The sequence below is a fragment of the Hylaeus volcanicus genome, chromosome 5 (genome assembly GCF_026283585.1).
Source record: "Hylaeus volcanicus isolate JK05 chromosome 5, UHH_iyHylVolc1.0_haploid, whole genome shotgun sequence".
Taxonomy (NCBI): domain Eukaryota; kingdom Metazoa; phylum Arthropoda; class Insecta; order Hymenoptera; family Colletidae; genus Hylaeus; species Hylaeus volcanicus.
Genome location: NC_071980.1, coordinates 8,520,262 through 8,535,319, shown reverse-complemented (window position 1 = coordinate 8,535,319; position 15,058 = coordinate 8,520,262). Strand labels below are relative to the sequence as shown.

The 15,058-nt window shown below is 40.7% G+C and overlaps 1 protein-coding gene and 1 long non-coding RNA gene across 6 annotated transcripts in view; both read left to right on the top strand.

Annotated features, from left to right (window-relative positions):
- The window catches only part of LOC128877077 (regulating synaptic membrane exocytosis protein 2), a 66,619-nt gene extending 54,731 nt beyond the window's left edge, over nt 1-11,888 (top strand). The window contains exons 21-26 of one of the 5 annotated variants that reach the window (XR_008457184.1): nt 422-632; nt 3,518-3,732; nt 3,816-3,955; nt 4,045-4,179; nt 4,692-4,862; nt 6,075-11,888. Coding sequence is in view for 2 of the 5 variants with exons in the window: in XM_054124050.1 (XP_053980025.1) it covers nt 422-632; nt 3,518-3,732; nt 3,816-3,955; nt 4,045-4,179; nt 6,075-6,077 (704 nt within the window). In the remaining 3 variants the exon portion in view is untranslated. Of the gene's footprint in view, nt 1-421; nt 633-3,517; nt 3,733-3,815; nt 3,956-4,044; nt 4,863-6,074 lie in introns of those variants that run through there. The other 4 variants (XR_008457186.1, XM_054124050.1, XR_008457185.1 and 1 more) reach the window with 4 other exon arrangements.
- A 1,180-nt stretch (nt 11,889-13,068) lies between these two features.
- Nucleotides 13,069-15,058, top strand: part of LOC128876134 (uncharacterized) — an 85,671-nt gene continuing 83,681 nt past the window's right edge. The window contains exons 1-2 of the long non-coding RNA XR_008456957.1: nt 13,069-13,156; nt 13,270-13,391. This is a non-coding gene — a long non-coding RNA (uncharacterized LOC128876134). The remainder of the gene's footprint in view (nt 13,157-13,269; nt 13,392-15,058) is intronic.

Sequence of the window (15,058 nt, the reverse complement as noted above, 5' to 3'; positions counted from 1 at the left end):
ACGGACGTCACCGAAATCTTGACACTCGAAACCATCGAGTCTGTTCCATTTGTCGATTAGTAATTTACCAATTTAAGCACACTTACTTATCTCTTTGCCTTTAACCTTCATCGACGATCATTCGCTGTGTCCAAATTTCATCCAGATGTACATGTGTCTTCGCGAGCCTCTTTCTATCGTTCTGTCCGCCGTTCGAACGAGCGATGATCGATGCTCGCGGGAACGACAGAAGGGGAGAAAGAGGGAGAATGTGTGGGCATTTTTGATATTAGAGGGAGAGAGAGTCGTGATTAGTCGAAAGAGAAACGCACGACGACCACCTGGAGCTGGATGAGAGAAACGGCTGCGGCAGACACGGTGTGGAAAATCTCAATGAAAGATTATAGTTTAGCGGTTGTTTCTTGTTTGGTTTACAACGCAGAGTACGGTATCGGCTGGATCTTCGTCGGAAGTGGTAACGCGGAGGCACGCGCCGGTTTATCGAGCCGGAAGCGCAACAGCACACCGAGCACCATACAACGTTCCGAGGAGATTGTACCCTATCAGCGCTTTGAACCCGGAAAACAGACGGGATCAGCGGCCAGTGACACAGCCGGAAGTCTCAACTCGATCTCTAGTTCCGAAGGAAGCTCGTAAGTAATGGCCCCCACCGGCCGATTCTGACCCGGAACTGTGAGACTCCTTGTTGTCTCTTTCAACTTTTCCTTCTTCTGTCTCTACTCTCACACACTCTCTCTCTCTTCTCTCTCTTTCTCTCTTCTCTCTCTCTCTCTCTCTCTCTCTCTGGCTTTGTCTCTGATTTAAAAGCTGTTCGTTGTTTACGTTTACAGCAGGGTTACTCGTAAGACGAATTTATTTCAGTTACTCTTTCCCTTTTATTTTACTTATAGTTCAATTTTTAACACATGTAGACGAGGGGCGTTGAAATTGTCTTCTATGCTTTGTAGGGACATTGCACTCTAAACACTGTCGACCCTAGTGGGACATACAGTGAATGTATCTGGTTGCTGTTGGTCAAATTACATTTGAAACTCACAGGAATATATGTTAACAAAAAATGAACATCACTCGAGCTGAAACAAGTTGTCCCTTCTTATCTGGTTACAGCCTTTGATTTATAGCCAACCCTAATTTAATACAACTGATTGCAAAAAAAAAAGAAACAAATAGAGGTGAAATATAAATGATCGAAATTGTTAAACGATACTCGAATTCTTTATTTTTCTTTCAATATTTCATTAATACGTCAGGTTTTCCAAATGGTGTAGGGAAGCAGCATTTAACTGACTAAGTGATACTATTGCGAAGAAATATCGGCAGTTTTAAAGATTTTTAGGAGTATAATTCGATGGAATGGATTGGATTAACCCTGCTAACAACTTTATTTTTGTTCGCCCGCCCTTCCCTCTCTGTTTCATTACCTATGTACCTATTTCTTTCGATCCCTCTGTACTCTACAACAAACTTTCTACTGTTTATGCGCAGGAAATCGCGAACGTGAAACGTCGATCGTTTTATCTTTCAACGTGTGATTGAGTTGTATGCCCAGCATCGATGTACATTGTCTTGCTCATTCACGCTTTGCCCCTTTTTTGCGACAAAAAAAAAAAAAGAAAAACGTTTACTTTTCTCTGTATCCTGTCGTATCATTTCATTTTCACGCACTCATGTACGTCTTCTCTCATTTTTTCTTTCGATCTTACGAAACACTCCAAACTGTGCATTTCGTTACAAGAGAAAGGAAGAAGCGAGAAGACACATTTTATCGTAAATGTCACTCATCGATATGCTGAAAACACTAAACAAATATTCCACGCTACGTCATATAATTTTTATTTTTTTGGTCCATTCTTTATCTGTATCTGTGTATATATATATGTATATATATATATATATATATTTCTTTTCGTTGAGTTTAACGTTATTTCGATGTCACGTGTCGCTGCTATCATTCGTTGTCGGTGTTGTCGTCGTCGTCGTCGTCGTCGTCGTCGTCTTGGCTTACTGCTTGGCTAAAGTCGAAGCTCCATTGTACGTATGTCACATAGACACACACACAAACACAAACAGGCAAACATACACTCTCTTTCTCTCTGTATATATGTGTTACTGTCATTGCAAATCATTCTTCTCTACGTGGCAAGGAGCATTTACTATACGCGGTGACTAAGCCGATTCTACTGTCCAGGTTCCCTTGACTCTTAAATGTGTAACTACGTGTACTTTATCCTGTTTATACAGCCATTTATATTTATAGATCTACTTTACCCTGGAAAAAGTTGTCGTCATACTGACTATCAACAATCGTGCGCAGTGTATATAAGACCGTAGGTAGATAATTGTACCTGGTATTTATAGACTTCAGGTATACTTCGAGTCGATAAAATTTCTCGAAAATGTAAGATGACATATATAAGCGAAGTTTCACCGGCTCGATGAACGAAGCAACGATCACGTAACTCCTTGATTATTGGATGATCCCTTATTATCTGCTGTAATCGTGTCTCCTCTTCCCCACGAACAACGATGTAAATTGTTAATTTACAAAATTGTGAACAGTTGAAGAAACGTACATATTTCCTACGTGTTAAATAGTCGATACGATCGCAAAGAAGTGAACATCGCCGAGGCCTAGGCAACATCGACGTTTGATTTTAAGATTTTATTTCCTACACAATTTAGCTACCTTTCAAGGACGATAGGAGATACTGGTAAATAAGCCCAAGCGCGGCAAACATACGATTATTTATATGTACGACGAAGGCCGCAGTAAAAGTTAACCTTAAACGTAAGTTAAAACCGTTACTTTCTCTCACTTATTTTGTACCGATAACGCATGAGTACGTAGAGTACGTTTAGCTGATTCAACGATAATTAAGTTGTACCCAATCGTCGAAAAAAAAAAAAAAAAATATCGGAATGTATGGAGCGGAGACGTAACACAATTCCCGACGCGCGAGATTTTGAACTGATTATCGTTGAAAGCACTCTCGATATGATAGTTGCGCATAGAATGATCTGCATGCACCGACCGCCTGCTGTGTCTCCAACCTTACAATGTTCTCTGTACACTATATATTTACTCGCTACACCGACACACTTGCAGCGTGAGTTCTTCTTGTCTAAAACTGAATGAGGTGTGCTCTCTCTTTCCGCACTTCCGTCGAAGGCTTGCGAGAATAGTCCCTCGCTCCTGCGAAACGAACTTTTCGATAATTTTATTTTACCCCTTCCCATCGCGTTGGATCGCGTCCGAGCTGCCAGTAAATCCCAACGATTTCAATAAGTCACGGAAAATACGAACGTTCCATCTGTAAAAGTATACCAATGACAGTTGTAGTTCGTTGAGAAAATCGAATCATGTATCTTCGATACACGACGCTGCAAATCATGTTTCCCCTTAAACGTTACCTCGATCCGACTAGTCTCGTTTCTTTTTCCGTTTTCTCAACCCCCGCGAATTACGCGTGAAGAGATTCGTTGTTAATGTTAACCGTACGATTTTTGGGAACCGCAGTTGGTCTCCCAGTCTGCGAATGACAGGCGAAACCGGCCAGGTGAGAGACTTCATCAAAGATCTGGGACCTGGACAAGTGGTGGGAAGGCAAGCACTCGGTGCTCGGTGTCTAGGAGAGATTCAGCTCTCGCTGACGCAGAAGAAAGGCTACCTCGAAGTGGAGGTGATACGTGCCAAAGACCTGAAACCGAAACAGGGCAGCAAAACTATTCCAGGTTCGTTGCTATCGTTCGCTGTTTGACAAAAAAATTCGTGTTTCGCGTCGGTGCGCTAATTTCGCTGGAAATTCTGCTTTCAGCCTGCTACGTGAAAGTTTACCTGGTCAACGGTAAAAAGTGCATCGCGAAAGCGAAAACCACGGCGGCTAGGAAAACGTTGGACCCGTTCTACCAGGAGTCGCTGTCCTTCAGAGAAAATTGTCGAGGTTGTATACTACAGGTACGCGTTTGAACCGACAAAATCAATTTTAGTTTACTTTATTTTTTTTAGAAGATGCCTCGACATATGTACCTTTTGCGTGATTCCAGGTGACAGTATGGGGTGATTACGGGCGAATAGAAGGGAGAAAAGTGTTCATGGGCATTGCGCTGATCGTGTTGGACGAACTAAACCTCAATGAGATGGTGTTCGGGTGGTACAAGCTGTTTGGCGACACATCCCTGGTCAGTGGACCTCCATCCTTAACTTTATCCCGTCGATCCTCGGCCACGTCCCCAGAGTCCTTTAAAGTTTAAGCAAATGTCCTAGTTCTCTCTTTGCGTGTAACGAGACGTAGTTGAGACTATTTTGTAAGTAATTTCCGATAGAAAGAGAAAAATGCAAAAAAATATTGTGTCCAACTTTACTCGCGTTAATCGATATCTTGCCAGTTTAATTTCCAATAACTTTCGAATCGAAAGGTGTCACGATTATTGCTTGTCGATTTATAGAGAAGTGGAAAGCGAGAGAATTCTTTTCGAATTATACCATTAATGCCGTTCCATTGTTTCCGGTAACGTCGTTTACGTTTGCATTCGAGAAATGATCGGTTACAAGCAACCATTGGGCTCTGAATACGATAAAATCGGTTCGTTGTGTAACCCGGGGGCCATCGTAGATGCGAGCTTGCGTGGTAAATCGAACAAGTGCGATCGCGCTTTTGGATAAAACGAGAAAAGTGTGTTTTATTTGCAAGGTGACCGCGAGAATGGGAAAAGTGTGAAAGGTCGTACGAGAGGACATGTCTTTCTAGAAACACCAGTAGCACATCACATATCATGTACGGCATATCAGATGAGCCACTAGTCTGTATGTAGACTAGATGTAGACATAGCGGCCATGTTCCCGGAGCGACAGATAGCTTTAGGTACGCACTGAGATCAAGGCATCGTTCCTAGATGTTTGCTTTGACAAATTTTACGCGGATAATCGGCGAACACATACCACTCCGATCTGTCAACGAGTTTCGTAGCTTCAATAGAGACCTAGGCATCGGAGATAGACAATATTTTTATGTAGATTATACGATGAACATCCTTTTATTCATTACCCGTTAAAAGAAAAATTCAGCTGGAATTATACAATGAAATAGTTAGTAGCGAACAAGTGAAGTTAATTCGGAGGAGCCTAAATTATCCGCGTGAAGTCTATGAACGTGTGTTGTTATAAATTGCCCTTGTGTCTACGTTTTACATTGAAATATCCTCTTGGCTTGCAACTTTCTCCGTTTGGTGGAAAATTCTTCCTTTCAAGGCACGAAGTGACGATGCTCAACGAGATCTGACTGCGCGTAGCACGCGTCGAGCGCTTATCGAAACTTCGTCGCTGCTTCTCTATGTCTTTAAAATTTGTGTTTTCTAAACCTCTGCTAAGATACACACCTTTGCATCAGATTTTTCGTGTGCCTCCGTTCTCCGTCTGAATTTCTATACTGTTCAGTGTTTTCTTGTTTTTCTTTTGTTTCTTTTTCATTATTATTATTACTCGTAGACACGAGACTCTGTAGACACCCTGATGCTGCTTTGTTACTCGTTACCCTGTCAATCTCAAACTTTGCACAACAATGCACCCTAACGCTACCCCTTTTGAACGATTTCTATCCAACCCATGCAGAACTTTATCTCCATGATTTAACGATGTAGATGTCCTATTTTTTAGAGGAAAGCGGAAGGTAAGTTTCCGCAGTATTCGGAGTCTTCTGTTCAAGTTCTTTTCTATGTTTCACACACCTGTTCAAGGAAATTGTGACACAAAGATAAATCATGGCACTCGAAAAACTGCAATATACCTGCTCTTATCCAAAATTCTTACTTTGATTGTATACATACGAATCGTAGTTATATTTGCAGACGTGGGCAGACATTGTTTGGAATAGCGACCAAAAAAATAGTATTTTAAACTGTTAATTATTGGTGTCGCAGAGAGACCATTCTAATATGTACCGTACGAATGATGCCCAAGTCTGTTTCCAGATTTCTCTATTTCTCATTATTCCTCTTACGTACAATGTTATTTCTGTCTACGATTGACAAGAAGCAACGGGCTATCGATTGACCTGTGGTTTTCGTTTCGTTTACAGTGAAACCGATACAGCGGCACTCGATTCGAGATCGATGTGAACTCCAACGTGGTGTGCTATGAGAAAGGCGTGCCCGTACCGTGACACGATTATTTATCAATGTTCAGATGACACGAAATAACGAGGAACCAGTGAATTGGTGAAATCGTTCGCGCGTCGCAAATGAACCGATCGTTACGTACTATCGATCAAGATCAATGTATACGGGTGTGCAATCGCGAGGGATGTTTTCCAACGTATTTGTACATAACTTAGGACGCTCGAAGTGCTCTACAAATCAGTGACGATTTTCGATGATGATAGCGCGTCAAGAAATCCGAGCTCCTCCGAACTCGTTGTCAAGTTTTTAGCCAAGGAAAATATCATCGTCGGAGCGTATATAATTTATTGTAAATATTATAACGATTATATATATATATATATATATGAATTCGCGATACGTATTGCGCGCAGATGTTTAAACGGACAATTGCCTTGATCGTCGCGTTTTCGTTACCCGGTTGCCCGACGACTTCAACCATCGGACACCGTATTAATTTTTACTACCACGATCGAGAAGTATGCGTCTCGACGCCCGAAGACTCGTCGAAGAAAATTCAGGTGAGCGTGTCGCGTTCGTGCCATCGGAATGTCGCGCGGCAACTTCGGGAACGGGGACGAATGTCGTGAATTAGCGAATTGTTGTTGAACGTTTAAAGTAGCCGTGTCAACTAGTTTGCGCGCGCGCGTGTGTGTGTGTACGTGTGTGCGAGAGATAGAGAGTGAGAGGGAGAGAAAGAAGCAAAGAAAAGAAGAAAAAAAAATATGAAGAAAAAACGAAAACGTGCTAACTATATCGACTGTCATATAATGTGATTACGTTAGTTTTATTTAATTGTCGAATTTCACGACTCGAGTGTAACGCGTAAGGGGAGAGCCGTGTATACGTTTAGGACCTTATTCTCGAAACCTGCACTCGACTCAAAGCTCGTTTTTTGTAATGTGAATATTTCACTGAACGAACCGCCCACATACATTCTCGCATAGGAAGACACGGTGTCCCCCTCGGGATCTCGTCACCCACGGGACTCGTGGCGGGAACCGTGCGTATCACTGCTGAACAGTATCTTTAAAAGAATAAAACAAACGAGAACGATGCTCGCTCACGATCGAGAGAGACGGAGAGAGAGAAACATACGTATTCGCAATCGATTTTATATCTCTTAATTCTCATGTTATGTGTTCGATCTTTGTCTGTGCATTCGGCTGGTCATTCGATGAGCATGCACGTGTACGCGGAACATCTAGCGATTAAACACTTGATTATCGAGTACGATTTCTTTCTTTTCGCTGATTGTGCTTGCAACATGTAAACGATTCTCTTAATAAACCGGAGGGGGAGTGGGAAACAGAGAAACCGTGATCTCCCGATGTTTACGCGTCGATGGAGAAACACGAGTACTTGTCGTTGCTTAGGGACGATAGTCAGGTTCGCGAATCGAAACGCTTCGAATTAATTACGCTCTGCATTTGGAATGCACGTCCTCGTTTTTTACGAATATTTGCCTCGCGAACGTCCTCTTCATCGCGAGCATTGGGTTCGTTCGCCTCGCATCGCTTTTCTCTCCTCGTTTGCCGCCTTTGAGAGGTACTCCTTGGATATTGATCGATGTCGCCGATACGATGCAGTTCCCGATTCTTTATTTTTGTTTTTTTTTTTGTTTTTTATTCAAAGCGTTCGAGAATCTAAAGTTCGTTATCACATTTAACTCGTGTACCAGAATGGACTGAATCACTTAGAGTTCTATGAATAACTTGTTTTCCCAAGTGGCGTAGGACGCATCAATCAGTTTGTAAAACAATTTTACTGTCGTGAATTAAAGTGCAGTATAATTTCTTCGGGAGAGTAATTGAATCCAAATCAGTGACTTTAACGTCGATATCTTCGTACTATTTTCTCATTTTTGTCTTTGCACTCCTTAACGTTTGCTTTTGTCGCCACGCAATTCATAAAAGGGTTTCTCCAAAATTAAATAGAGATATAGCGTGAGCAACGTTTCCGAACAAGGTTCTGAAAAAAGGGGCGATACGATGAAGAGAAAGGGACGTTTGTTTCATGAGGCGGGCAAATAGAGAACGTGAATTATTTCTAACCGGACGATCGATCGACCATTAGTATCGCGAAGCGTGTGTAAAAAAAAAGGGGGAGGGGGGTTAGGGCGATATCTTATCATATCTATAACGTGCTTGAATTAGATAACGAAACATGCTGCAAGGTGAGGGAAAAAAAGAAGCTTTTTTACTCGTGAAAAAAAAAAAATAAACCAAACGTAGAGCTCTGTCAAACGAAGCGCGGTGACGCGAACTGTCGCGAGCAAAACGAAAAATTACTTATCATAAGACAATTTCTAAGTAAACATTTTGCAAGTGCATGACTTATATTAGTAGGCTCTTGGGACAATGAGAACGTAATTAACCAACACGCAGAATATAAACTCTGTACTAGTGGATAACACTCGATAAAAAAAAAAAAGAAAATATACAAGTCTACGAATTATGTAATACATTCAGTTTGTAAATCCGCCGGTTACTTGCGGCCGTAGGAGCTTTCGCGAAATTCGTTCGACGTCTCGAGTTTCGTTTTACGTTACGTGCAGAATCCAATTCCATTCTCGATTATACACGGTGTACCGTAAACTTCAAAATTTGAGTTCGACGAAAACCGTGCAGCTGGAAGCCGTGATTTCTTTCTCAGAAGTTCATTGCAATCGTGATGCGTTCGTTGGTGAATTTTGCGAAAAAATTTCGCGAAGGTCCTATTGTTGCGAACTGTTAACGCTTACAATATAACAGTATTGCATAGCCTATACAAAACGTAGGACTTTCATAACTAGTGACCGGTTTTAAGAGATTCTCCCCCCAAACAAACAAAAAGAAAAAAAAAATAATGGAAGAGAGACGGGTTTCCTTTTTTATACGTATATCGATGAACGATTTAATCCAAAGAACATTAAGCGAACGTCGATAAATTCTCGTAGGAAATTTCGCTAGAAATTGCGTAGGAAACCGAAAATTACACACGGAACACGGGCCAGAAGTAAAGTGTAAAATAAAAGTGAGAACCAGCAAGCTGATTACGAAGAATGGTAGACGAGATATAATTACGATATTTCATTTAACGTATCTTTGATCTAATTTATACCTTAATTTTCTTCGCAGTTCCAACGATTGATTTGCAGTCGGAGATCTAAGTGAATTTAGTTCAAACGAGGACGGAACAAAATTGCGAACATCGTAAATGTCGAATGTACCGGGTATTCTGTGTAAACTGTTGTAAGGTGTCTTGCTAGAACGTAAGGAAGACATGGACTTGATTTATGCTACATTTGGACGGCACGGTTTAATTGTAGCAAAAATGAAATCGATTTCTTTGTTATTTTTTAACAAAAACTGCATGTAACATTTTATATAGGACACTCCGCATACGGTTCCAAAAGAATATTACATTGTATCGTGAACAATTGTTCGTGTAAGAAATAATTCTATACTCGGGACGGATCTATTCTGAACGAAACAACGAAAAAGTAGAAGTATTCGAACTTGGTTTCAAGTTTTTCAATTGAACGGTTTACTCGAAGCCACCTTTAGAAATACACGTTTTCCGTTCGGATCGATTAAGGCCAGAGAAAAACATAGGTATCTCGAATATCGGATAAGTACCGTTTAATGAAATACATTCCATAAAATTTTAAGCAATTTTACACGTAAGACTTAATTTAGGAATTTCGTCTGTATCTTCTCTACAGATCGGAGTTACTTTTACGCAATGAAACAGGGAATAAAAATATTTGTACGTAACTTTAAGTAGCTTTTCTTTCGATCGAGCACTCGATGTCCATAAAAATCCTCGAATACAACCGAAGGTGAAAAAAAAAAGAAAATTCTATCTAGAAGGAACAACGCGAAGAGAATCAAGGTATCACCCGTTGATTTTCATCATACTCTTGCCATGCCCATTTGTACATAGGCATGCTCAATCTTAGGATCGAACACGCATCGTGAATCACATATATATATACATATACATACAAATAGTATTAATTACGAAAACGAACAAATTAATATCCGACTTTGTACCTATATACTTATAATTAACGTAAAACGAAGACGAAGAAAGAGGTGGGGACGAAGACAAATTTCGGTGAATGTATATTGTATATGTAATAGATATGTATATGATATATGTTATCGAGGTATACGGGGAAGGGGGCGTATTACGAAAGAGGGGTACCACTTTTTGTCAAATTTAGAGAGCCAATTTAGGTTTTGCGATTACGATATATAGCGTGTGCGAGGCGGAACGAGTGCGAAAAAAGAGTAAAAGATCGGAAAGGAAAAGAAACGGAACGACACACGGTCAACGATTTCTTTACAATGAAATTCATTACTCGCTTCGCGGAAGCGATCCAACGTAGCACCAGCTGTTCCAGTGATCTAGCGTCGACCAGCCACGATCGATCGCGTCTTTGGATTTCGCCTACCTTTCAATTTTTCAAAAGCAAATCGCTGGACGAATCGAGAATCGTTTTTCACGGACCTCGGCATTCCCGTAAACGTTTAAAAATCCGTCGAGTCGCCGGCGACGAGGTCGATCTACGCAATCGATCGTCAGATCACGCGAACACCGATCCTCGATACCGGGGGTGGGCATCTTGGTGCCCTTAGGGGCACGTGCGCCATCTTCTCGAGCCAGGTGCTAGTATATACAGCGCGCAACGAACGTCCGGGTTTTATTAAGCTGAACCAAAAGATTTTTTAGTCATTTTTCTTTCTGTCTATGTACTTTTTTCGACGAATGTTTAAATTATATAAAGATATTCTAGTTTTATGTTTTTTGTATACTATTTTATAGTTCTCGAATTGCTCTTTCGTATCGCGTATTAAAATTTTACTAACCGTATAATTATGGTAAAGTACACGCAATAATATGATTTAACCTAAACGCTTGTAACTTCTATTATTAACGACATTAAAGCTTTGGCTTTAGAATGATTTCGTGTTCAGTTAGAATAAACTGTTTATACTTTTTTTTTTTTTAATTAATATTCTTCAATTAGATTTTGTGACAAAGTATCAAGGTCTCCAATATTTTTAATTACAAAATTTGGCTAGCAAAGTGTTAGTACACGATGCGAAAGAGTAATTCGACGTCTACAAAGTGAAGTGAAGTAGCATAAAATTGAAATGATTTTATTTAGTTTAACGGTTTATTGAAAAAGAACGTAGAAGGAAAGAAAAAAAATCGGGAAATACCTTCGGTTGGCCCCAAAATTTTAAGAAAGAAACACGATGAGCTTGCAAAGGTGAGAAAAATGGGGGAGAGCGCAGGATAACACGAGCCAAGATGCGTGTTTTTCGTTAAAAGGAGGGAGAAACAGGCGGAAACGAACGACGAAATACAAAAGCGAAAAGAATTTAAACAGTATGATTAGACGACGTTTCGTGGGAACAATAGAACTCGGCCGAGAACTCCTTCGACGATTTCTTTTTCCTTTTGCCCTGGGGGAAAACGGACCACGATTGAGACAGAACCATCTGCGAGATCCTTGTCGCGAGACCGTTTTTAAAGATGATTCTGTGCCTATCATTGGTTCGGCCAAACGGTAAAAAAAGATGTTCCAGATGGAAATACAGCTGCGGTTCGAGGAGTTCACGGCACGGGATCTACACGGAACGATTAATATAAAGCGTTAGTGACTGTATCCAGTATAATATATCTGATAAAAGATACCCCGATGCCAGACATGGCGTGTGACAATAAAGTGATTCAATGATCTCGTCGCATTTCAATCGCAGCCACCTTTCACGATACACGGGCACACTTCTATATGCATCCAGAAACGCATACAAACACGCAGACACACACATAGACACCTTCATGCACCACGTCCACGTGGAACGCGAGCATACAAACGTGTATATTTTAACGCAAAAAAGGAAATGGTTTTTTTGTAAAGTAACGAAACAACACCGCCGGTATTCAACGATCACGATGTGTAAAAGAAAGTATTTCATCGTTTTCCGATCACTCGTTAATCCACTGTTAATCGATAATGTCAGTAATATTTTTAACAAAATAAAACTACCTTATTCAAAGCTGTGAGACTTGGACTTCTTAGAAGGTGTTCAGAATCACGAGAATTTCCCTTTTGGTTCTTTTCTTTTCAAGCGATGTTAAATAAATAGGTAAAGTTAACGAAAGCTATTTCGGAGCAACATCGTTCCTCGAACAAACCATCTGCATTTAATAGATTCTTAAATATTATAATTTATTTTTAAAATATTTGTTGTAACATAATCAGTAGTAGAAGGATATTGTTGGATAATGTAGTGAATATGATTCTAAGAAAAATTCATGATTTCAGGACGATAAATAATTAAAATACATCGTAATAAACGCATTAATAGACTCTGTTCATTTTTGTTTGATTTTAAATTTATTTTCTCAAAAAAAGTTCTGTAAAAAGGATAGCCTGCCATCTACAACGAAACGTTCAAGTTTGTCGTAAAATAGTTTCCTGCAATCTTACCGTTTCAGTTCAATTACAAAATTAATTTGATCATGATCAATAACGACCTTATAATTATACTAGAAACATTTTAATATTGAAATTCAGCTAGACAAATATTTTTCTATTGTGCTAATGTAAATTGCAGGCAGTCCTTTTCACGCCTTCTTCGCTGAGAAAATCAATTTTTCACCATTTCCAGTATACAAATCAAAGCTTTGAAATTACCTTTGAAATTAATTAAATTCGTGACTTGTTATAATTAGTGGAATATAAAATTGCATAAACAAACGCAGAACATGCGATAACTGCCGTGCTGGTAAAAGGAACCGACGAATGGTACCGTCTGACATCGTAAAATGGTTACTATTTTACGACAAACTTGGGCGTTTTCCCGTCGTGGCGCTGATCAAAGATCCGCTAGATGTCTATACCAGTTGCTATCCGGCGAGAGTAAAATAAACGCTATTTCAAGAAGTAAAAAGGAAATTAAGGAGCCTTTCACCCACTTCTACCGAAGGATGCACGAACAAGGTATTCCAGCAGACCTTACCTTAGGCTACGATTCATATCTTTATTCTAATATACTTACAACTTACGGTAAACGACAATCTTGAATCGATCTTTAATTCTTTATAACCTTTTAGTGTCTGCTCTACACTTTATACTACGTCAAGGAGAAGGCCACCACTATCGTGAAGAGGAAAGGTAGCTCAACTAGAAAGACGATTAATAGTTACAACGTTGAAACTCGACGAAGTTACCAGAGGTAAGCGCGAACTTCTAAAACAAGCGGCACAACGCGTCGCGTCACGCGGTTTCGCGTCTCCAGAAGTTTATTACCGTAATCCCGTGGCGTCGATAAGCCCATTACCACGTGTCCCAACCGATGCTGTGTAATGTATGCGCTGGAACGTAATAAAAATCGACTTACACGACCGGCTGGCTAGCTCTCCGTGCATGGACGCGTGTACGAGGCAGTTCTAACGGGCGGCACCGCTTTTAGGTGTCGCTAAAAGTTTAATCAAAGTCAGATTAGCCAGAGCCACGGAGAGACGGAGGCTGGAAGGGGGGGGGGGGGTCGGGGTCGGGGTTGGGGCCGGGCGTTTTATTAAACGGGACTTGATTAGGGGGTTGTCGGGATCCTTTCAGAGTTTGTTTTCGACTGGTTTCCACGGAGGCGCTTTCATTACGCCAGTTTCGCATAATTGACACGATCGTTTAGCAAGCGGGGAAAAACTCGGCCACTCCGTCACGGACTCTGTGTTCCATTGTCGGACCGGAAATTACGGATTGTTTATCTTCGGCTGGAATCTCAGGTTTCTCTGTTCTGGTTTGAGGGCCTTGGCATCGTTGGTCGGCTCTTGCGTTCGCAGCCCTGTGTTAAAGGACACTTAAATATCCCTTGTATCAGGAATTTGATGATTATAGCTCTCTCTGGAAACTAGTCATCTTTGTGATATTCATACTATCCTTCTTCTATCGAGATTGATACAATCCGGCAGGGACTGCCGTCTCGGCGGTGGTACGGGGAGCGACGCCCCCGCCGTACCCGAGTCACCACACGCACACATACACAGCCACACATAAATCTCCGCTCAGAAATATGTGGATTATTTTATTTATTTTTTTTATAAATGTTTTTGATATATTGATCATTCTGTCTGAACTTTTCTATCCAAACGATCCCATAGTTGGACTATAAAATTGAATACGACACTCAAAATATTTAATATTATTAAATGTCGTTAAATACACATCCAATAGAGAATTTAATAACAAATTACTTGTATAGTAATAATATTAATTATTAATAATTATTAATTATTCATCGAAGGGAGTAAGTGTCTACATTTTTATGAACGGGGGTGTACAAACTCAAAATTTGACACAATATTCTTGAAAATTGTATCTTACGATACATGCGATAGCCTGTTTGTCCAACATTCCTCGGCATCATTTGTTAGGCATTTGTTATTACTCCTTTCGAGGTCCGTCGGTAGAGAAAAGAACGGAATGGCGCGTATAAACTCTAAAGGAGAATCTAGTAAAAAATATGCGAAGAATCTCGAGAGGGTGTACGCGTCGAAGGAGACGAATGTCACGGGGGGTCGGCGTAACCGCGCAATAACAACCCTCGGGAAGCCAGGGCAGAGGTTGACGCAGTGCCTGGCAGTGTTTACGTCGAAGGGTCTACGCTCGACTCCGCCTTCCGCCCCCGTATGGCTTAACGCTAATGAATCTGATTTGCATCTGATCCCGACCGATCTTCGATCCACCCTCGACCGTCCCGCCGATGGATTATTTAAGGATGCTGCTCTGCGTCCTACGTGTCTGTGATTAATTACGTGAGATCTGTTCCAGCCGTGCGTCGTTTACACCAAAGATCGCTAACATTTTATACGAACTACGGATGATGGATAAAATCGACGCGTA